The sequence below is a fragment of the Hydra viridissima genome, unplaced genomic scaffold (genome assembly GCF_058129835.1).
Source record: "Hydra viridissima isolate aposymbiotic clone 2 unplaced genomic scaffold, HvirCarnegie_v1 scaffold_18, whole genome shotgun sequence".
In the NCBI taxonomy this organism is placed as follows: Eukaryota; Metazoa; Cnidaria; class Hydrozoa; order Anthoathecata; family Hydridae; genus Hydra; species Hydra viridissima.
Genome location: NW_028324317.1, coordinates 1358904 through 1386800, shown reverse-complemented (window position 1 = coordinate 1386800; position 27897 = coordinate 1358904). Strand labels below are relative to the sequence as shown.

At 30.9% G+C, this 27897-nt stretch overlaps 1 protein-coding gene, 1 long non-coding RNA gene and 2 pseudogenes across 2 annotated transcripts in view; 1 reads left to right on the top strand and 3 right to left on the bottom strand.

Moving 5' to 3' along the window:
- LOC149876754 (uncharacterized) overlaps positions 1-27897 on the bottom strand; it is a 250371-nt gene that overhangs the window by 182558 nt on the left and 39916 nt on the right. The gene's annotated exons all lie outside the window — the stretch shown is intronic.
- On the top strand, positions 141-27798 carry LOC149876756 (uncharacterized). The gene is made up of 4 exons (XM_090074949.1): positions 141-460; positions 1060-1112; positions 1200-1454; positions 24433-27798. The coding sequence occupies exons 1-4, from the start codon at positions 432-434 to the stop codon at positions 27612-27614; spliced, it is 3519 nt and encodes a 1172-aa protein (XP_089931075.1). The 5' UTR covers positions 141-431; the 3' UTR covers positions 27615-27798.
- LOC149876758 (uncharacterized) lies at positions 3569-4638 on the bottom strand (annotated as a pseudogene).
- LOC149876757 (uncharacterized) lies at positions 16298-18271 on the bottom strand (annotated as a pseudogene).

Sequence of the window (27897 nt, the reverse complement as noted above, 5' to 3'; positions counted from 1 at the left end):
GCTTTGGATTTTTTTTGTTTTAATAATATATTTCCATACAACTATTTTGCTAAGCCTGATAATATCAACTATTATTTGATTAAAACTCTGACTCATCAACGGCCATTGTTATATAAAATAAAATAATCTGACATTAATTTAAAATAAAAGTTAACAATACAAGAAAGTTAACTTACTTGAAACGTTTTTAAGTGAAACTTCCAACAACCAAAACAAGAACTCACCGATCTCAGTTTGGTTTATCGCAAATTCATTATACGAAACCATTGATTTAATGGGTTTTTGCTTTTTTGCTTTCTATGCTGTTGCATAAATTCTTAACATGCTGGTTTCTATTAGTTCGAGAAAAACTGTTGAATTCAACGCTTGTATTGTCGATCAACCAGCTGTTCACATAAAGATCGCAGAAAAGAATTTTCGTCATAAGGAAAATGGAGATACTAGAGGGCGATATGTACCGGTACGTCATCTACTTCTGTTCTACTCTTGTTATTTGTTACCTGATTAATCAACAACTTTAGTTTCATAGTTAGAAAAGCCGGGGAAAAAAGAGGAAAATATGACTTTACAGAAGTGAATAACAAAGGCAGGGCGAAGTGAGAGAACATGAGTAATTACAAAGTTCGTAACTGAATAACAAATCTTGAATAATAAAAGTTTAATACCAGAAACCTGATATCAAAACTCAGATTAAGAACCCTTTTTGAAAAACCTCTTACATTATAAACTGTCATAATTATAGTTAAAAAGAAGAAAAGAAAACATGTATGGCTTATGTCCCTTTTGAAAACACGTCTTTCAACCAAAAATTCGTATTTCAATTTAAAGCTTCAAAGTGCGTGTTAAACTTCAAAACTGTTCTTTAACTTCTTAACTTCTTGCTTTATTAATTATTTCAAAATACTAAAGAGCACTAGTTATCCAGGGGTCTGGGTAACTTTGCACAACTTAAAAAAAAATTAGAATAGCTTTATGATATGTATGGAATTGGTGCAAAGTGAAATTTAAAATTTATTTACTAAATATATTCATAGCAATTAACGAAACTCTTTTTCGTAGAACGGCTTTAAAAGACGAAGTTGCCATGGAGAACGAGTTCGACGATATAAAGGGTAATAAAATATTTTTAATGTTTACCATTTGAGACAGATTTTCGGTTTTCGATTTCGATTTTTTCGAAAAAAACCCTTCTCTTTTAGTTGAAAAATTGCCACAAGATGTGTTTACAACGCTTGCTGATTTGTTGACATATGATTGGCAAAAGTTTGCTCGATGTCTTTTGGTTGATGACTCAACAATCGATAATGTAAAAGAAGAATTTGAAACTACGAGGGAACAAACGTTGCAAATACTGAACCAATGGCGTAAGAATAATTCATCAAAAAAATGGCGAGATGTGAAAAGAGGATTACTTTTTTGCAAGCGTAAAGATTTGATCAGTGAATGCGAACGAAGTAGGTATTTTGAGCTTGATAGCTTTTGTGCCGCTGTCGTACAAATTTATTTCCCCCATAAATTTATTTCCATGGCACAAGTTTACTAAGGAATTAAAACTATGAGGCTCGCGCATAAAATTGTTTCCGATATAAACTTTTCTCCGTTGCGGAAAAAAAATTGCAGAAAAAAAAAATTATTTTTTCATTTATTTGCGAGGTAAAGAAGGCATTTTTATATCAGAAGTTTTTAACTCGAAAGTAAACTAATCACTCAAATATTTAAGGAAATCTAGAGGGGGAGCGCCAAATACCTGAACCCATAGACTTTTGAGGCTGATTTTTTTTTTTGAGGCTGTTTTTGTTTTGAGGCTGATTTTTTACTGGTATTTTAATTTTTTCTATATTTTCTTAAATTTATTATACCAATATTGCCAAAAGGGGCCCTATTGTAGTAACTTAGTCCGAGCGTCTGAGTACTTTTAACCGTGCCTTTTAAATATTTTCTTAACATTAACTTTAACAGCTCTGAGTAACCCTTAACACGGGTTATTTGTAAATAAATCAATAACAATTTAACTTATCTGAAATGTATTATTATATGACTAGATCGACAAAAAGGTTAGTATCAAAACCTAGCCAGCACGGTAACGTACAAAAAACGTATAATTACCGTTTTGGACGCGTTCTAAGCGCATGCAAGTGTAGATGCTAAATGATGTCCTCTTTTCGCGATAAAGCTCCATATGTGTATAAACATGATCCTGATATCCCAGCTGACATTTGGTCCGGAAAAGACATCTTTGAACGTTCAAAAGACGTTTGGAATTTCTTTTAAAGGTTCAGAAGATGTTTGTTATGTAATTTCGTAATTTAGTAATCACAAATATTCATAAGCTTTTTGTGACTTTAACGTTCAAAAACCATAAGTGACATCAACGTATGTAGCCATAATACATAATTATAATACAAGAGCTTTTTTCCAAAAAATTTAAAGTAACAAAACATATTTTACATTACAAAATCTAAAAAACTAGCATTATGGAATTCTTTTTCACGGCCACTGCTTTTTCACGGCCAATGCCTTTTTTATCCGCCTAAAAAAATAGATCAAAAAGTATTAAACGAGCGTCTCGTTAAAATCTTCTAGGTCTTATGCCTAATTCATAAAATATGAATCAAGTAATTTACTTCGTTCACCTACCATAAATATAAATCAAAGTTCATATATTAACTTTGAAAAACGAAAAAGTTGTCTTGTTCTTATACGTGTTACAGGATATACACCCTATCAAACATATTTCTTGACTCTCATTATCATCGAATATGCTAATCCAGCAGGTAACTGAAAAAGTTTTAGTACTAAAGGTAAATTGGAATTTTTCACTAAAATTTTTCATTAATTCATTTTTCCCCATATGCTTAAAAATGTTTTTAACAGAATTGTGGCTATGAAAAAAGCCTTTTTTGTGATGATTTTGACTGCCTAATCCAAACAAGACGCATCTTTTGTATTTACCATACAGAATTGACATCATAGATAGAAAATGTAGATTCTTCATACAGGTTTAATCTTGTCTTCTGAAGGCATCAATATCCACAGAAGCAAAAGTCAAAAAAATCCCTTAATATTTGTCAAAGCAAATATTAAGGGATTGAAACATTAATGTGTCGAACCCCTAATATTTGCTTTGACAAATCCACACAATAATACCTGAAATAAAGTAAATATGATATCAAAAATGATATTGAAAATGTATTCACAGACAAGCCATTAAGGGATAGCAGGTGTCATACGTTCAGGTTACACTGATTTATTAAAATTACTAAACACCAGCATCATGTCGAATTAGCAGAAAATTTAAAATAATCTGAAGCTATGTTAAAAGTTAATTATTTAATAATACAAAACAAATATTTCCCTGTACTAATTTTTCAAGCTTCTGCCACTGATTCACAAGAAACATGAAAATAATTTTTACAGCTATTAAACTGCGTAACTTTTTAATCTATGCTGAACTTATAATCTATAATTAGACAATCTACACAACAATCTACATATAATCAGACAATCCAAATTGACAAAAATTAAAAATTGCCGAACTACTTTCACATTTATGAACTGTTTTTTCCATTTATGATCTTGGAAATGATGTAAAATACTTTGCTTTAAAGCAATTGTGCAAATACTGGCGTATCGCAGATTGATTGTACAAAATGGATGCAACATATTTTCCCATACAAATATCTACTGCAAATGCAATTGCAAACAAACCACAGTCAATTCCTCCAATTTGTTGCTGACGTGGTTGGTATAGACACATAACAGTATTTTTAGAAGACAATATTTAAACAATTTAATTTTGAACAAGCAAAGTTGGGATTTATTTCTTTATTGAGTCATAAATTTTAATAACTCTATCACTGCAACCATGTGTGCTAATGAATAGCCATTAAAGGGATCCGTCATGAAAAATTTGTAGCATCTCTTGTGACTGTTTGCTGAACATAACATTAGTTCCTAGTAAAGTGTCTTGCATACATTGAATAGCAGAAAATTGATTTCTTAATATTGCTTGAGCAGCATTAGTTTCAATATCTGTTCACATGTTTTGATTCAGAATACTCTCAAACACAGATACAGTAACTGTAATGCTATTTTTAGGTGAATAAGAATGAATATGATTAATGTTTTTAATATCTGACTGATTTTGTAATGATATTGTTTGACTAAATCTAGTCTTTTGGACTACATTTGTTTCTGGGCAACTACTGACATGACAAATTGAATGACAAATCTAAATGAGTTGCTTTTTGATGTTGAATATTAGTTTCTATGTCTTGACATGGATAATAAGGTTTCAGCAGAAAAATGTTTACTTTTGCAATTAAAGTTTCACCCTTGAGGTTTTTTAAAGTATATTGATTTTTCAAATTTAAAGTAGTAAGAATATATGGTTCCAACCACTTCTTAGATAAAGGCTCACCTTTGCGACAACGCTTTCTTGAATTTAGCTTCATGACTTGATCATTAGCTATAAATGTAAACGTCTATACACCTCTTTTTGAAACTTTTTTTCATGTGTTGCTCCCACTGGTTTTCTTGAGCAACTTTTACACTTTCTCAAACTTTTTTCTCTACAGCTTCACAATCATTAACTAGCTTTTCTACTTCAAAATCAGAAAACCACAAGTTAACTATCATCACACAGTGGGCCCAGAGGTGGAAATGGAGAAAAAATGTTTGTTTGAGAAAGTATGTACAAACTATTTATTCAGAAAATCAGATAAATTTGTGGACAAATAAAAAAAAAAAAAATGTTTCTAGCTAATTTCTATGTGGTGATATGCATTTTTGAAGTTGATGAATTTCCAATTTTTTTGTTTATCTATAAAAGTTTAGTAAATTCGGTTAGTCTCCATTTAAAATTAATTTACCGACATTAAAATTGATAAACCACTTATGCAAAAGTTGTTTTTAGTTTGATAAGGAATATATTTTTGAATAAATAAATTAAAAGTATGTTGTTTTTTTTTTTGTTTTTTTTTTTCTTCAAAGCTTTTAAAACTTAATTATGTAGTTATATTATATATTTGTTGTTGTTTTTTTACAAAAAATCAGATTAAATCTTAGGTTTTTTTCAAAGTGCTAACTTGTCTCTACTGTGTCATACATTTTTAAAATATTTAACATTTCTTCTTTTAAAATATTTTAAGGGGAACTGAGGCAAGTTAACACTTTTTTTTACTTACATGGTTTAAAAAAGTTGAACAGTGATTATTATTATTTTTTTAAAATATGAAAATATTTTATTTTTGGTTACAAATATGAAAATTTTATATTTTTTATTTGGTTATTAATATGATTTAGTGTTTGTTTCAGCAGAAGTAAAGTAAAATAAAAAATAAATGTAATGGTAGAAAATAAAAATATAACAAAAACTGACAAAACTGTTAAGTCAAATTCAGTAACATATTCAGCCATTAAAGAAATACTTTATAAAGATTTTGAACTATCAGTTAAATTATTGGAGTTTGAAAATGTGTGTAAAAAAACATAGAAACGTTATAAACCCCTGAAAGAGAAACATTTCAAGAGAAATGGATATGCATTAATACTTTCACAAGCATCAAAAGATATCATTTATGAAGCAGAAGATGCTTATATAACAGAACTGTGTTTTTCTAAGCAAAGAAAGTCTTATACAGAACTGGGTGATAAGATGAAAAAGGGAGGACACAGGAACTTCTCAATTATATAAAGAACTTTATCACTAATGGGTGCCCAGAGTTGCATGTTAACCAGTTATTGGGTTACCTCTTACATAGAGTTAACACACAAAATAATAAAAGTATTGCTCCTGTTAGAAATGCTTTTTTCACAGGCCATATGGAAACTACAAATATCATTAGCATAGATGAATCAATTGCTCTAATGCATTCCCTTACATTAAGTAAAGAGCAAATGAGAAAATTAAATTTTTTTTTGCTTCAAAACACATATATTTTCTAATAACCAATGAATTGCTTGAAAGAAGAAAAAAACTGCGCCCTGCAATTTGTCATGTTTTGACTGGATTTACAATTAGTTATGCTTGGACTTGTAAAAATGACAATTGATTCTGTTTTGAATATAATTAAAGATTCTTTTATTCCAGTAGACGGCGATGAATATCAGATGTGTTTTAAGGATGGTTGTGATGGAGAAGGGCAGCAAGTATCGATGAAATCAAAAGAAATGATTGAAAGCAAATCAAATATGTTTCAATATGGTCTTATTCCTCTGAAGGTAATATGCCATCGAGATAATAAAAATATGACCCTGAAGCAAAATTATTCACCGAATGGATCGAGATCATTACGTCCTGTGTTTTTGATAAGAGAAACAGAAACTAATCAAGATTTGCTAGATCTTATTGTCACAACTACTGATAACGCACACGAAGAGTTAAATGCTGAAGGAATGTGTTGTCTATTTAGCAAAAATCATATCAATTTCAAAATTTATATTCAAGATGCAATGAAGGATATAAAGTTTAAACGACTCATCAGTGGACTAGGAGGTGCAGATTGTATACTTTGCAAAACAAAAACTTCTAAATGGGCAGATATTAGGAGAGTTAGTGAAGGATTTCCGATTGATCGATCATCAGAAGAAAATTGTGTGATGTACGAAGAGCTAGTTAATAAGGATGGCATCATTTCAACTAAAATTGGAGATTTTGCCTGACACAGTTAACCTTAAATAAATTTAGGCTTCCTGAATTGTGTTCAAATTAATTTCAACGTTTTCTGAAAGAGTATAGTTTACTGATCACTATGTATTTAGCCCACCAAATCAGAAAACTCCTTTTAAGTTATTATGGCATTTTAAAGATTTTTTCGCGCCTTTTTTTCGCGTCTTTTATATTGCACCATTTTTGGCAAGTATTTTACGCCATTTTTTGGTCCGCCATGTTTACATTCAAAATTTTATTGTAAAAGTTACAGAAAATGTATTGGAAATGAATAATACAGATGGTATTGTGTTATATAGTTTAAGAGTGGATAATCACTTTGTCGGAATGTTTTAAATCATCAAAATATCTACAAATATAAAATTAAAAACTATTTCCTCTTGACATGAATCACTAAAAAATATCAACATTTAGATCAACATGTACAAGAGAAACAAGATGCTTTCCATTATAAGAACTTAATGCCCTTTCTAAATTATGTCCATAATTAGAATTATTTGCGGACACCTTGTACCGGTTCCACGAGGCAGTTTTGAAAAGGTAGTGAACACTTTCTCCTTATTGCTCCAAATAAACTCCAAGGCCCATTTTTTTTGTTTAACAGAATTCAGATTCATGATTGAACAGGATATGAAATTTCAGTGTTAAAGTAATACCATGTTCCTACATAAAATTTTATAGCAGGCTTTTAAATTTTCGATATTAGTTTGAAAGTTTTCATCAAGTCCGGATTTAAAGCAAAACTCAACAACTAAATTTAACAATCTTAAGACTTTGGTTTAATTGGCAGCTTATCATCAAAGAGTTCCCACTTTTGAAGAATTTTTCGGGAAGAATTTCCATTAAATTTTCAACTATGCTGACCAGTCTTAATAATTTGAAACTGTTCGTAAACCTTCTTCATATTCATTTCCGACCAAATCCGCTCAATGATATCCATTAGATGGTTGACAGTTGCCTCCATTATATGAAGCTCCGGTAAAACAAGTCTATCTACAAGAAATTCAAAGAGGTTTCCATGTAATAATACAGGGTTTATACAATTCTTAAAACGTTGTGCACACTTAGGTTTTGAACCAGATTCTTTGAATTATGTATAGTTGTTTTGACAGCTCTCAAAAATTCTGTATGAAGCATTAGTCCAAGTTTCTCTTATATCCCACTCACATGCATAACAGGGATGAATTGAACTGCTACTTGGAGATAAACCTGTCAGAATTTGACAAAGTTTTATGTCGCATACCACAATATGCTCAACTTTTTCAAGATTTAACTTTTCAAATAATATTTTAATGTTTAAATATCTTTGTTGGATTTCTGGAGCTACCAGAAGAAGAAATGAACCATTTACTGGCGAATCTTTAAATCTTTTTTTAGACCATCTTTATATAAAGATCTGCAAGCTGTTACCCGTTTTGTTTTAAGGTAATCTTTTTCAACTTTGCCGTAATTTTCAAAAATATTATTGAGATTAACTACATTAGCAACCATATAAAAAAATGTTTTTTTCCTACTTTGAATACTAATTACAGCAATTTTATTTTTTTAATTACGCTTTGAATACAAAAAATGCTTAATATTACATATAAGAAAAAAGATTTGTACATAATAAGACTACTTGAAAAAGAATAAACTTGTTTTTTTGTTTTTATTGGTATTTTAACGCAAAAACGTGGTCCTCCAAAACATTAGCAACTTTTTATAATTACTCACAAAAACTCACGAAAATCAGCAGCACAAGTGAAGGGCTCAGCGGAAAAGTTGTCTAAGCCACAATTACTTCGTTTTTAGTAAACTGTAAAAGACTTTAAGGATCTTTTTAAGCATCGGCGTTACCGCACTGGCGGTAAAAAAATTTCGGTAAAATGCGGTAAAATGCGGTAAAACGCGTAATACGCATTTTTACCGCAGTGCGGTAAAAATGCGTATTACGCACTTTTACCGTATGCGGTAAAAATGCGTATTACGCATTTTTACGCTTTCTTGTAACAGAAGACGGTAAAATTGCGTAAAAATGCGTAAAATCGGTAAAAATGCGTAAAAATGCGTAAAAATGCGTAAAAATGCGTAAAAATGCGTAAAAATGCGTAAAAACGGTAAATTTGCGTAAATACGGTAAAACTGCGTAAAAGCGGTAAAAATCGGTAATTTCGGTAAATTGTGATAAAAGTTTGTATAAGCGGTAATTATTATGGTAAAAAATTACTTTGTTTTTATCAAGTCAGATAGTTGTTAAATAATTAATTACCCTCTAAAATTAAATTAGTCTCCTATATAAGCTTGACAAAAGTCAAACAACCTCAATGACTAACAACCTCAAGTTCTTCAGTGATCTGATTAGTATACCAAAATCACTACCGAATCAAACCATCTTCAAGAAACAATGTCTCTTTGGAATTATTTTACCAAGCTAGACAGAGAAGAGGATAACATCTCTGGCTCTGGCAGAAAATCAGGATTTGCTGAGTGCAATAAGTGCAAAAAAGTGATTAAGCTGTCTCAAGGTAGCACCAGTGGAGTTAAAGCTCATTTAAAGTAAGTGTTTTACTCTTACTATAATTTAGTATATTTTAAACCACTGATCTCAAAATATAACTAGATAGCGTATTCTATTGTTGTTTTCGAAAAAATATTGAAGCAAAAATTGGCCTTCCAAGATGGCGGCGATCAGAGCTCTTAGCGGTGAACCGATGTACATCTAATAAGACTATTGTAATATGAAAGAAAATAATTAAACAGTTTTGAAAGAAAAACAAGACAATGAAACAAATTTTTAAAAAGTTTATAGAAATGAAATGATTTTAAAAAAATTAGACAATTAAAGAAATTGTTAATTTAAATGTTAAAGTTCAAAATATTTGATATAATTTTTTTATGTGCAATTTACGATTAAATTAATATTTCTTAGTTACCCAATACAGTGTGCTAGAAGGTTGAAAACACAACTGAATGGTAAGCGGCAGTGGTGTCTACCTACAATTTTGACAAGTTTTATATTTTCAATAACGCAACATGCAGTTGTGCTACTAACCTTCTCAGGGCGTGTCTAGGGGATGTCTGCTACGTCGCTGGACATACCCAAAATATGTATCTTTATATATTTTTTCACAACTTCAATATTTTGAATAAATATGATGCGTCGGTAGATAAAAGCAAACAGAGCGAATAATTATAGCAAACTAAAGCAATAATTAAGCAAACTATACAAGGTTAATTGTTCGAACGGATGGTAAGAAGTTATTAATCCGGGATAACAGTTAGATTTACGATTTGGTATTTTATTATAGCGCTTTTCAAATCAAGAACGGTCTAAAGTTTATTAAAAAACGATTCATATATTAAACGGAGGTTGTTTTAATTTTTGACTTAAACAAATTAATAAAAAACTTGAATGGACATACCTTTTTTATTAAGTTATAAAGTACTTCATTTTTTAAATATTTTCTTTTGTTAATTTAAAAAAAATAAAAGTTATTATTTCTTAGAGAACAAATTCCGGACTTCCATTTCAATTACACCCTTAGTAAAGTTTTAGTCAAATTCTTTTGATATTTATCATCAGGAGGAGAAGACTACAGTTAACAACAAGCATATATTAAAATATATCAATGGACATCCCCAATTGTTTTATACAAAGCTGTGTATCTTTTTAATTACTTGCATTTTGAACAATATAAAAAGAAAGTATGGGTTTTAAACACTAAAAATTAAATTCGGACTTACTTTTGTACATACACTAAGCCGTCTTACCTCATATATGCGTTTCTCAATGAGGAAGGGGGGGGATGCTAAAATTTAACATTTTTGGGAAGGGGTTAAAATTGCGACTTATCCAAAAAAATTCCGGTACAGGCCCCTGCTTCTAGCACAAGCATTGGGTAGTTAAGAACTAAAAGGTACATAAGTTATATTGCAAATGCTAATTATTTTAAATTTGAGATTTCTGCACAAGTAAACAAATACTTTTTCTTCACTACTATTAAACAAACTAAATTAAAACAAACTAAAATTAAAACTCCTACTTAGTTTTACTGAGAATCTGTATTTTATCATATGTGCCCATAATTATGAAAGTGGTCTAAGTCAAAATTAAAAAAAAAATGAATTTATCACTTATTTCACACGACATGATTTTAAACTAAATATATTCAATGTAATTTTTACGATATCGTCAAAAATGAACCTTTAAAAAGTAGTTGTAATTACAACGTTATACGGAATTTTTAATTTATTCAAATGCGAATCATTAAATATCTCGAAATAAGAAATATGACTTAGACCACTTTCATAATTATGGGCTCATATTTATTCTAAAAAACGAAAAGCAGAAAGTTAACATACAACAAGCTAATGTAAGAATATGTTTTGTTAAATAAAAAAATATTTATACTTGAAGTTTATGTAATATTCCGTTATTTTTATGAAAAACATATTATGCTAAACAAAAAAATAGATTTTTACTTGAAACTTTTCAATATTTGAGCTTAAGATATAAAATTTGATTATCATTAGTTTCTTAATTTTCATATAGCCGTTCGTTGTATCCGCCGCCTTCTTAAGAGGCCAAAACTGGCTTCGAAAAATTTTGCGTTTATATGAATAAACGAGCTGGCCCGGATAGCGATCTGGGCTAGTTTGTTTATTCATATAAACGCAAAATAAAATTAAGTTGAAATAAGGACAACGTTGAGATCTCGGTAAACGGGCTGGCTCGTTTGCCGAGCCAGCCCGCTTTCCATATAAAGAGGCCCTAACTAAATTTTCACCAGTCAACAAAAAAATCTATTAAAATGGCTGCCCACAGTTTAAAAACAGAACCTCTGATCACGTGGTATTAGTTTAAACTTTTATAGCATTTGTTTAATAACACTGTACTTCAGGATAAAGTAACTACTTCACGCGTTGACAAATTACTAAACAAATTACACCAAGGTAAAGGATATTAGTTGTCGGCACGAACAGATTTTCATCATTTTTTCAAGATAAATATTTGTAAATTTGGGAACTTTTTTCGTGTAAACAAAGTCTGTCAATGATAAAATAGATCTGTATGGATAATTTTAAAATGACTAAAAAAAGTATAGCGAAGTATAAAAAAGCTTAAATTAAATTTTTTATTAAGATCTGGTTTCATTCAACTCCTTGGTCCTTCATTCACCAGCCTTAATTTTGTGTATTTTTTTAGTATTTTTTCCGACATGTCGCCATTTTTTGCCTCGGCTACTTTATAAGCTCCATAATTTATATTCCTTAATGCATTATTTTTTTAGTAGGTGTATTTTCTTATAGGCTTTTTTATAATTCATTTGATAAAGCATAACCTTTTAAAAAGTTATTCAAATTTATAATTATCTTGCAAAATGCGGTCAGATATTTCATGTTTTCGCTTTTCATATTTCATATATTATTTCAATTGTCATAATAAGCTCATAATAACCCATTTGTTTTTGTCAAATAAAAATTAGTTTATATATAGCTGGTAAATCATATTATGTTAATATTAAATACTTAGTTATTCTTGCGGTTTGCCATAAATTGACTTTGCTAAATTCTTTAAAACTGTGACAAATTATTTTTTTCTTTATTGTATTTACATTCATTTTATGTATAAGTTATTTATCCTTTACTGTATATATTTCTGTTGTTAAACATAAAAATAGAAAATTCTATAATATTCATAAACTGGATGTCTACAGCAATATAATAGATGGAGTAATTACCTAGACATGAAACCATTGTGCTTTAGGTAGCTACAAAACAATTTGATTTTTGTATTATTTATTTTATCTCAAGTTATACATGTACTAAGGTAGTCAAGCAAATGATCTCAATTTCTTTTCATTGTCCGCGTTATTTCTTAAGGTATTAAGAATGTCTATCTATATAAAATTAAGCTTAAAACTTGGTTCTTTTGCTGTTATCTTTAATAAATGAGAGGAAGTTGAAATGACTGGTTAGACGAGTCCAAAAATTTTCGTTAAATCCGACAGACTTAAATATAATTTAATTTCTATTGCTTAAAACAAAAGATTTCTAACTATGCGCAACGAGCATGGTTTGCAAAAAAAACAATAGGTTGCACGTCCATTTCTTATATGTCCATGGTAAAATGCAACATGATAAAAAAAAAATTGTTTAGAATTTTTAAAAAAACACTAATGTGTCTTGTGGTTCATGTATTTATTTTTTATGAACTATCTACTACTGAAACATTGTAATTCGCATCCTTTTAAACATATATAACTCCACTATTTTATTTCAGATCCTGCAATCCGCTATCTTTTTACCAGATGCAAAAAGTCGATAACGAAAATAAAGAGAAGAAATTTCAAGAAAAGAGGAATGCTCAGGCAGAGGCTAATAAGTCCAGTACCATAAGAAGATATTTTGGTCCTATTAATAAAAACAAAAGGCTTGATAACCTCCCACATGATGCATCATCAAGTCACCAAACAAAAATGGACGACTTTACTGAAACAATAAAGTGGCCTTCACAAAGTGCTCAACAGTTGGAATTTGATACCATCCTAACCCTTTCACTAGTTCTCTCTAACCTCCCTTTTCACGTTATTGAAACTGCTGGCTTCAAAATGCTGCTGAATTATCTTTGTTCACAAGCCAACCTAAAAAGTCCAACCACCTTATCCAAATTCAAGCTACCAATGATTTATCGCAATCTAAGACGTGATGTAAAAATGCAAATTGAGAGAGACATCCCGCATTGCGAAATGGCAGCTTTCACTACAGATGGATGGACTGCAAGAAATGGTGATCCCTTCGTCTCCCTTACATTGCATTATGTTACCAAAGACTTTGAACTCAAAAACTTATCTTTGGATTGCCAAAACTTTATTGGGAGACATACAGGGGTTTTGCTTGCACAAGGAATAGACCACATGATTTCTCAATTTCCTGGTCTTCAGAGGGAAGACCTTTACAAAGTGGGTGTTACTGATGCTGCAGCCAACATGAAGAAAGCAATCACGGAAAGCAAAGAGATCAGTGATCATCTAACCTGTGCCGATCATCTGCTCAACACTTGTTTAACAAAGGCTGTAGAAAAATCAGAAGGAATCAATGGTATAATTAAGAAATGTAAAGGACTTGCTCAAAGGATCCACCAAAGTTCCTTAGACTGGCAGGACATCAAGAAAGCGTGCGTGGAAGCAAATATAGAACCAGTCAAGATCATTCAGCCAATTGTAACAAGGTGGAATTCTAACTTTATGATGCTTAAGTCAATCCTCAGATTGAAGGCTGGTTTACTGGTTGCTCTAGAAACTCTAAACAAACCAGATCTTCAAAGTTTGATTCCGGATGAGTTAGAGTTTATTAGTATTTACAACATTTTACCATTTCTGGCAGAATGTAAGCGATGCTCTGATTCCTGGTCTCCTGAAAATCTAGTGACTATGCATAAAGTTCAAAAAGACATATTAAATCTCCACATGCTTTGCAAAAGAACCATAAATGACATTGAAGAGCGTGACCCTCAAGTTGCAGAGTGCCTACACAACTTCATGAAAGAATTTGAGAAGGGTTTACCTAATTATGGCGTTGGAGTCAAATACTATAATGTGGGTTCACTTCTGCACCCATATTATAGAGGATATACACTCAAAAATATTGCAAACAGTGAGGAAGGGAGGGAAGCCGCCATCAAGGAATTGGTTGACAATCACCCAACCACAATCCAGTTCTGCGAGTCATTGGTTAATGATCATACTTCGCTAGAAACATCAGATCTTGACGAAACTATGGATCCAGTGGACCTTGAGTTTTTGAAAGACAGGAGGCAGGTTTCAGCGCATCGCCCTGGGACTTCACAGCCTAGCCAATCAAAGCTCAAGCCACCCTTGATGCTTGAATTTGAAAAGTATCAGACTATGGCCTTACCTAAAAGGGATGTGGATGCTTTAGAATGGTGGAAGCAAAATAAAAATGAGTTACCTTTGCTAGCTGGTCTGGCTAGAAGTTACTTGGCTATACCTGTGACTTCTGCTTCATCAGAAAGAATGTTTTCAGTAGGAGGTAGGACAGTTACTGATTTTAGACATAATGTAAAACCAGAAAACACTAGCATGTTAGTTTTTGTGAGTCAAAAGTACGCAAGGGTTCCTTCTAACCTCAACGATTGGGAAAAAACTTGCGAAGAAGAGCCGTATGAATTACCACATGTCACACCACCAACTAAGAAGACTCACCAACAGGGAAAATCACATAGTCAAACTGAAACTAAAAAAAGAGGTGCACTTGAAAAGGCTTCTCCAACTTTATCAGATACTCAAACTGGTCCTGAACCTAATAAGCAACAACAGCTACAGTTAGATACTCAAGAGAGTCAAAGGACTCTAGCTCAACAAGAAGGGTATGAAGTGACTCAAGGTAAAGACCAAACTCAAAGTGTCTCTTTGTTTATTCCAATGACACTCCAGCACAAACAAAGTAGAATCAAAAAAGCAAAATTAGGTAATATAATGAAGTCGAATTGGAAGGGGAATGAGAAAAAAAAGTACAGAGCATCTGAGCTTGCAAACATTTTATTAGAGACAGATGATGATATATCTGATGATTAGTTTTTTATCAATAATTTGTTTGTTTAAAACTGTAAATGTAATATTTACTAATAGAAATACAAAAAGCAATTAAAAGTATCTTTTTTTAGTTTTTCGGTAATCAGCAAAAAAAGAGGTAATTTGTGATAAAATGCGGTAAATTGTGATAAAAAGCGGTAAAAAGTGATAAAAACGGTAAAAAGTGATAAATGCGGTAAAAAGTGATAAATGCGGTAAAAAGTGATAAATGCGGTAAAATTGCGTATTACGCATTTTTACGCAAAATTACCGCGGTAATTACGCATTTTTACGCATTTTTACGCTTTTTACGCAAATTTACGCATTTTTACGCATTTTACGCAAATTTACGCATTTTTACGCATTTTTACCGACGGTGCGGTAACGCCGATGCTTAGATCTTTTTAAAAATAACAGGAAAAAGTATCATTATCAGAAAAATAGTATTTATTGTAAAGACAGGTGAAAAAATACACTGGTATATCTACTAAAAAATTAGGACACTATATTCTGTGTTTTGTAATAACAAAAATGTTAGCCATTTTTGCCTCTTCAAAATTTTTAAAATATTGTTAATAGAGTTGGTTAGGCTAAATGGATGTTTTGTTTATGACTTGTTAATGATTCTTTTATGTAGCATGCAATAATTTATGTCTTCGTCACCAGAATCATCTGTTAGACCCAAATCAGTTGCCTCCTCGTCACCTTTAAGAGCAAGATAATAGGGATGATGGACAGGTGGTATGAATTGTATTAGCTCAAAAAGATTACTTAGCTTTTCTCTTGTGAGTTTTCTACCATTGGGGCACAAGAGCTCAAGTTCAACATTGATAGTGGTAGATGGCCGTCCACGATTTCGCTTTATTACGCCCAGCAACATGAATGTGTCACTTTCTAAATGTGTTTGCTTCATTTGAATTGAGCGTGGTGATCTTTTTTCCAATTTTATCCAGCATGTCTTTAGCCATGAAACCTTTTCGCCATTTGTTAATTTTTTTCTATTGGTTATCCCACTCTCCAATGATTTTGTACTGAGAAATTCATAGGTCTCCATTTTTCTTACAATAAACATTGGGGCCCTCTTTTTTGCATTTTTAATAAGGTTTATCCAATGATCTGGAACAAAAATTTGGTCCTTCATTTTTTTGGCTTTTTCAATCACAGCAAAGTCTCGGTCGCAGGAGGAAAAACTATGCCCTGGTACAAAAAATTTATGTTCAATGGTTTTCAGAAATGGAGATTTGTGCAAAATATATTGTAACATAAGAGACATTTTTATATTACCATTTTGTCCACCGCAACTATCGCTATACAATATTAAATGGGTCACAGTTTCTGGTATGTGTCGAAAAACATGCTCGAGGATACACGAACCTATCTCTTGAGTACCTCTGGATGCTTGTTCCTCACTCCATTCATACATAAAACCTGTCTTTAAGTTTTCATCGTGGATTTCAAGATTGTAAGTCCACATTTGCCTTTTATAGTAGGCTATTCCTGTACTAAGCACTAGTGTCGATAGAGTTTGTAATTCGAAAATTAATACCCTCTTGTTTGGATTTGAATGTGCATCTAGTGTATCTTCTTTCATTTTTTCTTTTGCCTTTTCAGCCATCTCTTGATGAATAATAAGGTCCCTCCTAACAGTGTTCTTTTCTTCACCCTCTGAAAGACACCTAATTTTATTGTTAAATAGATCACATTTTTGACATGTATCTGATTGCGGATGGTGAAAATGTAAATTGAATTTTGTATTGAATATATGTCGAAATGCGAAAATTGAAAGTGGGGTGCGATCATTTTCATTGCAATTGCAAACATATTTCTCGTACATCGTTGACATTCGTAAAGTTAATGGCAAATAATTTCTGTACTGGTTGTCTTTTCTGCTATAGTGAGATTGGTACGTTGGAAATAAGCGAATAAATCTTTGAAGATATTCTGTGTCTTTATCACTACTTTTATTTTGTGGAGCCGATTTACCTCTGCGATCTTCGATAGGTGTACTATCAGTTTTTTTCCTTGCTAAAATATTTGTTATTGTCCCATCAGGAATCTGCAATGTGTCTTTGAAGTAAGTTTTGCAAATATTTTTAACATTTCCACATTCATCAGTTAGTTTATAGGAACGACTATTTGCCCTACGGGAGTTATTTCATGCAGTATACGTCCTGTGTTTTTCTTTTACATCAACAGGACCCATCACAAATGCGTTTTTTAAATCCCAGTTCATGGTGTAAAAGTTAGAAAAAATTTGATTACGGCGAGCAACTGTTATTTTACTGCTGCACTCTAGATTGCAACCACAATATTTGTTAATAAAAAGCTTTGGTTCAACTACTTTGCCCTTTGATGTAACATATCCCTTCCCTGTTGCCCTTTTCTGTTTCAAAATATTTCTTTTGTGTAGTTCTGGATGGGCAACTCGCTTACTACTATGTCTATGACTATGGGTTTCTCCTTGTACTTCCTGGGAAAAGCTGTCGTCCTCTCCTACTTCTCCAACAAGGTTAACATTTGAATCTGCAATGAAAATGTTAGGTAAAAATTATTTTCTAACAAGAAAAGAATTCCTAACAAAACAAACTAAATGGCCCTAGCTAGTATAATGCTAGGCCTAACACCAATGTAAACAATTAGTCCTAGGCCATATCAATAGGACTAAAAAATTCCTTTTATAAGCCTATTTAGTTTTAGACAAGTTGTACATACCATTAACTCCTGTTAGTATAGATATAGGTCTTGCGCTTTCTTTAACATATTGATCACCAATACTTGAAACTGAAATAAAAAAGTGCATGTCAGTTTTGAAAAACTAAAAGAGGAAAACCTGTCTAAACAACATTGAGGCTAGAAACTATATTATTGTATGATAAACTCAATGAAAAGTATATCTTGATGCTGCATTAATTATATACATACCTTCGCTAACATCATCCTCGAAAGAAGTGTTGTTATCTGCATCTGAATCATTACAATCACTTTTCATTAGAAACTCTTCCAAATCTGAGCAGTTCATTTTCGCCATGTTGATTGTTGGATAGGCAACTTTTCCACAATTCAAATTTTATTTTTCTAGTAAAGTAAATATGATTATAGGTAGTAGCACTGTATGGATGGGCTTTGGGGTTTGGCACTTTTTCCACAACAAACTACATACTCAATGTACAGTTTTCAGTGATTATCCGGAAAATTTCAAAAATGTGGGTTAGACCACTTTTCCGCTGAGTCCCTCAAGTGTGGAAATAATGCCCAAGGGAATTCTGGAGTTGTAATTATTAGTATTTACCAATCAGAATTAACTAATTGTTAATTTTTGTCCAGAGATGAATATGGAGTGTTATGTATGCTGCCAGAACATATAAAATTTGTGCGCTTTCTATTGATAGGAGTACTACAGACTACACAACTTCTATCACTTTCAACATATTTAATCAAATGTCTTGATTTGTTGAATCTTTCGAAGACTGGATTTGAAACTTGGCGAACTCTTTTTAAAAGTGTAGAATTATTAGGCATCATGGTTATACAAGAATTAACTAGTTCTTCAATAAGTAATTCTTTTTGAATTATGTGGACGAGTTAAAATTTATAATATGTAAGAGTTAGTTTGAGTTACTTCTATCAGCCAATTAAAAATTCTTTTCCACCATATAACTGTCTTTCAATCTAGACTACTGTAATATGAAACAGATTGGTCTAAACGATCACAACCACTCATTGATAGATTGTACCTGTGAATAATTTCTGGTACTTCCCTGACTACATTGTGATGAGAAGATACTGCAACAACATTTTTTGCAAACTTAGTAGAAGCAGCGAATACTGGTTTTTTAGCTTTCTTATCTTGCCACTGAACAAGTAGAATTCCAGATTCACTGCAATAATAATTTGTTTGTAAATTCTACAACCTTTTTAGAACTAAATATTATCTGGAAAATTCTTGCGATTTGTTTGTAAGGTTCCAGTGTTGTGAAATGATTTTGATGTTAGATAGGAGATCAAAGAGTGTGTTGTGTAATATCTATCAGCAAAGGTATGATGACCCTTTCCAAGAGGTTTAAGTAAGTATTCAAAAATTTTTTCCGATTGTCCCATTTCATTTGTATCAGAATTATAAGATGTATCACTTCCAAAGTAGGTAAGGATGTTTAAGGCATACCCAGTAGCACTGTCACAGAAACCAAATGTTTTAATATGGTATTTGCTTGGTTTTCTGGGGTTATATGGTTTATTTTTCCATCTATAGAAACATCTTTTCATCAACCGAAACATCTTCGTATGGATAAAATGCTTTTTGATAATTTGCAATAAGACATTTCATAAATGGTTCAATTTTTTCTTTTGCATGTCTTTCTTGAGGTTGAGCAACATGAAGCCTTGTATGGTATATTGCTTCAAATCTATTTTTTGGAAACATAGAGCTATACCAAGGACTGTGATATGTATCAGTTAGGGACCAATAGTCTTTAATTGAGGGTCTTTTATATAATCCCATTGCAACCATGACACTGATCAACTTAACAAGATCAAGTTTATTAATTGGGGTCCAAGAAGAAAATGTAGATGAACTTAAACACGGACTATTTATCTGCATTTTGTAAGAGGCAAAAGAATTAATAAATTCAACTAATTCATCCTGAATTTTGTCTCTAAAAAGTTCTTTAAAACAGTCTAAGATAGTTGAGTTTTCATCGAGATTTGCATTGACTCCAGGTTTGTTATTAGCGAAAAATCTAATTGAATGTGTTGGACTATCGTTGTAATCTTCTCCAAGAAGTACCCATGAATAAACAATTTCACGATTAGCAGTTATAGCAGCTTTAAACTTTCTTTTATTTATAGGAGCAACTTCTGTGGATGAAGTCTCGCCTTTGATAATCAAAGGGGACACGACAGTTTCTTCTATAATTGAATATTCTAAATCTTCTGAGCTAGAACTACTTTCAGACTCACTTTCTGATTCACTATGATCTTTATTTAACCATTCTAGCATTATTTTAGAAGCTTCATTGGCACTATAAGTTACTTTCGACGACTTTATTTTGATAGCGGTTTATAAAAACCACAAACTTTTTAATAAAATATCTTGCTATAACTTATACAATATGGCTGTTACTTTATATTAATGATGCAGAGAATTAAATGCACTTTTTGAATAAATCAGTAAAATGAGTCATAAATAAGTACTGATGTTCAAAACATGATAAATAATGAAGCACATCAGAAAGCCGCAACCAGCGACTTGTGGTCAAAATAAATTAAAAACAAAAGCCGCTGTCAGTGGCTTGTGGTAGGGAAATAGTTAAAGATTTCGTAATAAAAGAAAATAAGGCGCAAAAAAAGGTGCGAAAAAATCTTAAAAATGCCATAATTACTCAATAGAAGTTTTCTGATTTGGTGGACTATATACATAGTGATCAGTAAAATATACTCTTTCAGAAAACGTTGAAATTAATTTGGACACCATTCAGAAAACCTAAATTTAGTTAAGACTAACCGTGCTCACGAAAAGGACTTACTAAAAAACCACAGAACAAATCTGATCAAAAAAGCATATGTATAACACATTCATATATAAATAGGACTACCTGGTTTTTAAAACTACTTTATCGGTGTCATATAGGTTATAGACTTTGAGTTAAAAAAACTGGACAACTTTATGAACCAATACGTAATGAAATTGACCGGACTATTACTAAAACAAAAGTAAACACTGAACTGCTGTAAGATGTGTGCTGTTACTCTGGTGAGAAGGGAGGGACATCTACAACAGGGTCATAAGGCCGTAGATTTTTTTCTGAAGATCTAATTTTTAGCGTAAATGATCTATGCTCTCCTATGTACAAAGATAGCATGTTACTACTACATTCTAAAATCAGTATAATACTTCATATAGTTTCTTGTCAGCGTAAAATTAAAATAGACAAATTTCAGGAATTATGCAATAATGCTACACTTAACATTATTACAAATATGCCATGGGCACAAATTAACCACACTCTTCATGGAGTCCTTCATCATTCAGCTGCTTTAATGACTCTTAATGATGGTTATGGCCTTGGCAATTTATTGGAGGAAGGTCTTGAAGCAAACAACAAAGATATTAGAAACTATTTACAACTTACCTCTCGTAAGACATCAAATCTAGAACAACTTATAGATGGTATGAGTCGCATTTTAGAGAGATCGGATCCTTTTGTTTTAAAACGAATTATCCATTCGCATCCTGCAAAGTTATGCCAAGATTGTGGTTCAAATGAATATACAAGCAGATCTCATGGGCCTATGTTTTCAAAACCAAAGAGATATTTTGATGATACGTTTGAAAACCTTATTTATGATTATTTATAAAGTTATTAACATTTTTTAATATTTTAACATTTTATCTTCAAATATGTTGTAAGCTCAAATCATCAGAACTCTTTTCTTATAATTTTATAATACTAACATTATTTTAAATCCGAATTCGACAGAATACTTGTTTTTAAATACTAAACATCCTATCAATAGAACAGTAGAAACCAAACCCCTGTATTTTTTAGATTTTTGATTTTTCTATTCTTTAAGTATATCTAATAAATTACTTTTTTCATCTAAAAAAAGTTTAACTTTGAGTATTTATCAAAAAAGAACTAATTTATCAAAAATGACCAAATATGGTAATTTGAACCCTGCCCAAAAATTTAGTTTAATATCTTTCTAAAAAGTCCTCAATGAGTTTTCTAGGATTTCTTAATCATTAGTTATGATCCTATTTCCAAAACTTTGCCATCTGGGCCCACTGTGTATCAGTCTCATTCTGAACATTTCTCACCTCAATACCTGGATGTTTTAAAACATTAGATAAAATGGAGTCATCTTTTCAGATTTCTGGCATGGTATGTTCAGCCCATAAACAATTGCAGATGTGTAACTAATATAAATCATCAAAAAGGAAAATAATAATAAATGAAATTTTACATTTTAGAGAAAATGAGTTAAAATTGTAAAGACTATCAAACCTATCCCAGTCATTCATCTCGCTATTAGTTTAATTGCTTAAAGTACGCTTGAAAGTTTGATTTGTGCGTTCATCTTGACCATTACTTTATGGATGGAATGCTGATATCCATTAATTGAAAAAATTTATGGTTAAGCTATTTAACAAAAAAATTAAAAATAATTAATAAAAAAATTTAAGTACCACAAAGAAGATGAAAGTTTTGTAAAACCTTTTAGCATTTACCTCATTTACAAATTCTCTTCCTTGATCAGTGTTTCCTTTTTTTGGTGGACCATACATATGAAAAGTGTTAACCCAAGCAGTAGCTAAAGCAACGGCAGATTTTTCATGCAATGCCTTAGCAAAAATCCATTTTGTAAATAAATCTGTTATTGTTAAAACATATTTATTGCCATTTAATGTTTCTGTAAATGGACCATCTAGATCAAGCCCTAAAACTGCCTATATTTCAGAAACCCGAGTTGGGTGTAGTTGTGGTGCAATTGTTTTTATTTTTTAAATGAATGACATTAATTACATGTCTTGATCTATAATATAGACTATCTATTATTTAATTAGAAAAATATAATTTATACAACTTAAAGTGTATATTAATAATGTAGGTTACATGTTTATTTTCTTGATATTATTAAGAAAATAAACAGGTAACCTACGTAAAAGGCAAGTAATAAACATGCACTTAACTCATACTTCCACATCATATATAATTGACATTATATAGAATAAAGCTATAGATTTACTTTGTGTTCTTACTATTCCTTGATATACCCCACCAGCATCATTATGGCATTCTTTAAGAACCCTCCTTCTTTCTTCTTGACTATATAAGACAAGTGGTAGAGATTCATCTCTATTATGGTACAAACGTCCATCTGAAAATTTAACCATTTATTAAACATAATTCAACCATATATTAAAAGCTTTAACTTAAAACTGAATATTTTAAATTGAATCAAAAGTTCTCAAATATTAAGCTATGAGTACTGACTTGCCTATTCCTGTAAAACTCTTTGCAGCTTTTCACTGTCTAAAACAGTGTTTGCTTACTTCCCTCGATTAGGCATTGCCTAATCTCTTCAAGACGTAACTCTTGAATTTTAGAATTAATCTTCGGCATTGCTTAAGAATAAATGTAAAAATAATATATCAGAACATGCCAATTTATTTATTTATTAAAAATTACTTTAAAACTATATTTTTACTACATTTTTATACAATATCGGAATAAAATTTACGCGTGTTGTTGTTGAGCTTATATGGGTGTTTTTCAATTTTTTATCGGACGTACCTCTTAAGCCAATCGGCGTGCGGCTCGGATATAATTTCATGGGGGAAATAAATTTGTACGACACCGCCGTTGCATGCCGAAGTTCTCCTGCTGCCCCTGGATATTTAATAGAGATAAAAAAAAAAAAAAAAAAAACACAAAATATACAAAAAAAGTTAACACTAAAGACCATTGAAAGAATTTTTTTACATAACACAATCATTTTTGAAGACGACAAACTTTCTTTAATTTATTTAGCTAATTGGTCACAAATCTTTTAAGCTTTTTTATCAGCAAAATTATTTAGCAACATTGCAGATTAAATTCACACTTGAATTAAGTTCAAAAAAGTTCTATTTATAGCATTATTATATTTCATTACTAAGTTTATAATACTGATTATTTAAAAATACGAAATAAAAGCTGAATGCGTCAGAGACTTGCTATCTGAATTTTTTTTTTAGCAGCCCTTCTGAATTGCACATTTTAACCTTCCACCCTCCCCCAAAATGTATTATTGCATAAGCTTCTAACGTAGAAAAGTTTTTTTTCAATTTTTTCAAAATACTTTTTTAAGGAAATTGATTTCGATTTCAAAAAAATAATAGCTGTACTGCGAGTTTCTCAAAGTGAAAACTGAAAAAACTGCTTTCAATAGCGTTTACAACTGGAATTACTTGAAAATAAAACAAACTTAAAGACAGAATATTTCATCATCATAATAGCAAGAGTATTGAAATTATATTCAGCAGTGATAATTCTTTTACTAAAAATCAATGATTTGGATGTTGATGATTATGTTTTAACTATCTTAAACAAAACAAGTTAACATTCAAATGCCGTTCAAAAAATAACTTATAAACATTCCTCAAAAATGTCACCTTGTAGTTAAAAATGAAAAGTTTTTGTATTTTAGAGTTAATATCTCGACACTCCATTTTCGGTATTCTACCACCGACAAAAGCCTTCTTTTCACGTGACGATGAACTTAATCAAATACATAAATACCTATGCCAAAGAAACGATTCGGGTAAATCAATCACGGTTTTAACTGGAATGTCTGGAATTGGAAAGACTCAGCTCGCTAGAAAATATGCAGCATTTTATAACCACCATTTTGAAAGTATTGTGTGGGTGGATGCAGCATTTGATAAAATGCAAGTTTCTATGACTAATCTCTGTCACCAACTAGGGTTAAGCGTAAGAGATCATTACGGCGATCCGTTCGATATTGAATTAGTTTCTAGAAAAATACATCACTATTTTGAAAGAGAAAAAACGCTTTACATTTTCGACAACGTCGACGATGAGAGTGCGAAGAATTTTGAAAAATACGTATCAAACAAAAAAAATGCATTTACTTTGGTAACATCGCAATGGAAATCATGGTCTACCGATGTTAATCAAGTGCAAATCAACTCTTTCTCGCCTCAAGATGCGTTACTTTTTGCAAGAAGAAATTTGAAACAAATTTTAACAAAAGATGACGAAAAACTGAAAGAAATAACCAAAATGCTTCAAAATCATCCACTCGCCATTAATCAAGCCATTCTCTATATAAACAACAACAGCGTTTCTTTGCAGGAATATTTAGAACTTTTTCGATCATATCCTTTTGAAATGCTCGAGGAAGGTATCCCTACTGAAGTGGGATCAAAGTCGACTATAACAACAATTAGCATAGTATTAAACAAAATAGAAACATTGAATGAAAAATCAGTGGAAATTTTAAACCATTTATCGTATTGCGACGGTCAACACATTACAAAAATGTTTCTTCAAGGTATTTCAAAACACCTGAAAATAAACGAAGACTATTTGATAAATCGAACAATAAGTTTACTAGTAAGTTATTCGTTGCTTGATCGTTTCGACGATGACAATGATAGGTACGCAATGCACGAAATGACCCAGTTAGCGTGTAAATATTATCAAAAACGCAAACAAATAACAGAAATATGCAACGTAAACATCGCCCATTTTCTAAAACTACAGTTGGAAATGGTAAAGGACCATGTTGACGATGGGAAGCACTTCTATAACCATTTCATCCATATGTTTCGTATGAACAAACCAAGAATGTGTGAAGTGTTCCATCAACAGAGTGGGAGTATCCAAAGTTTCTTATCAAAAAAAGGTTTCTTTCTCGAAGCAATAAACATACTTGACGCCATTGAAAAGTATAACACAAAATCTTATGGAGCTGAAAATGAAATAACTTTGCATACAAAAGATAGTATAGCAATCAGTTTGAATGATATGGGAAAATATAATGAAGCTTTAGAAATTTATTGTGAAGTTGATAAAATACGAATGGATATTTTAGGTATCAATCATCCATCAACATTGGATACAAAATATAATAAAGCAAACTGTTTGCGTGATATGGGAAAATATGATGAAGCTTTAGAAATTTATTATCAAGTTGAAAAAATAAGAACGGATATTTTAGGTATCAATCACCTATCAACATTGACTATAAAAAATAATACAGCACTCTGTTTGAATAATATGGGAAAATATACTGAAGCTTTAGAAATTTATCATCAAGTTGATAAAATACAATTGGATATTTTAGGTATCAATCATCCATCAACATTAGCTACAAAAAATAATATAGCAAACTGTTTGAGTGATATGGGAAAATATAACAATGCTTTAGAGATTTATTATCAAGTAGAAAATATGCGAACGGATATTTTAGGTATCAATCATCCATCAACATTGGATACAAAAAATAGTATAGCAAACTGCTTGGGTGATATGGGAAAATATAATGAAGCATTAGAAATATATTATCAAGTTGATAAAGTAAGAACAGATATTTTGGGTATCAATCATCCATCAACATTGGCAACAAAAAATAATATAGCAAACTGTTTATATCGAATAGGAAAATATAATGAAGCTTTAGAAATTTATTATCAAGTTGATAAAATACGAACGGACATTTTAGGTATCCAACATCCATCAACATTGGCAACAAAAAATAATATAGCAAGCTGTTTGAGTGGAAATGGAAAATATAATGAAGCATTAGAAATTTATTATAGAGTTGATAAAATACAAACGGATGTTTTAGGTATCCAACATCCATCAGCATTAAATACAAAAAATAATATAGCAAACTGTTTGAGTGGAATGGGAAAATATAAAGAAGCTTTAGAAATTTATTATAGAGTTGATAAAATACAAACGGATGTTTTAGGTATCAATCATCCATCAACATTGGATACAAATAATAGTATAGCAAACTGTTTATGTGATATGGGAAAATATAATGAAGCGTTAGAAATTTTATATCAATTTGATAAAATACGAACGGATATTTTAGGTATCAATCATCCATCAACGTTGGATACAAAAAATAGTTTAGCAAACTGTTTGAGTGATATGGGAAAATATAATGAAGCTTTAGAAATTTATTATCAAGTTGATAAAATACGAACGGATATTTTAGGTATAAATCATCCATCAACATTGGCTACAAAAAATAATATAGCAAACTGTTTATATCGAATGGGAAAATATAATGAAGCATTAGAAATTTATTTTCAAGTTGATAAAATACGAACGGAAATTTTAGGTAATAATAACCCATCAACATTAGCTACAAAAAATAATATAGCAAACTGTTTGTGTCGAATGGGAAAATATAAAGAAGCTTTAGAAATTTATTATAAAGTTGATAAAATACAAACGGATATTTTAGCTATCAATCATTCATCAACATTGAATACAAAAAATAATATAGCAAACTGTTTTTATGGAATGGGAAAATGTAATGAAGCTTTAAAAATTTATTATCAAGTTGATAAAATACGAACGGATATTTTTGGTATTAATCATCCATCAACATTGGATACAAAAAATAATATTGCAAACTGTTTGTACGGAATGGGAAAATGTAATGAAGCTTTAAAAATTTATTATCAAGTTGATAAAATACAAATGGATGTTTTAGGTATCAATCATCCATCAACATTGGATACAAAAAATAGTATAGCAAGCTGTTTTAAAGATACGAAAGGAATAGAATTGGAAAGTTTGATAGTGAAACAGATGGGAATGGAAAGTCGATGTTGTCAACTATTTTAATCGTTTTTCAAAACGTCGATTAATGTTTTTATAATAGAAATTTGTTAATAGATTTTTATGTTTTATTTTATCGTAAGTTCTTTATTCAATATACGATAAAAAGTTTTGAAGATGATAGAAGTTGTAACAAAGTAAAAATATGATGGAGAAAGAAAATGACTTTGTATTAAGTTAATGAATGAAATTATTAAATGCGAATGAATGGAAGTTAGTTCGAAAGAGTTTTAAGTTAAAAATAATTTTTTTAACAGCCGGAAAATTAGAATGGTGAAAAAGACTCTTG

Coding starts and splice junctions, on each gene's coding strand:
- LOC149876756 (XM_090074949.1), top strand. CDS start 432: ATGGAGATACTAGAGGGCGATATGTACCG. Junction 1,113..1,199: donor CGAGTTCGACGATATAAAGG/GTAATAAAATAT, acceptor CTTCTCTTTTAG/TTGAAAAATTGCCACAAGAT. Junction 1,455..24,432: donor GATCAGTGAATGCGAACGAA/GTAGGTATTTTG, acceptor TTTGTATTTTAG/AGTTAATATCTCGACACTCC.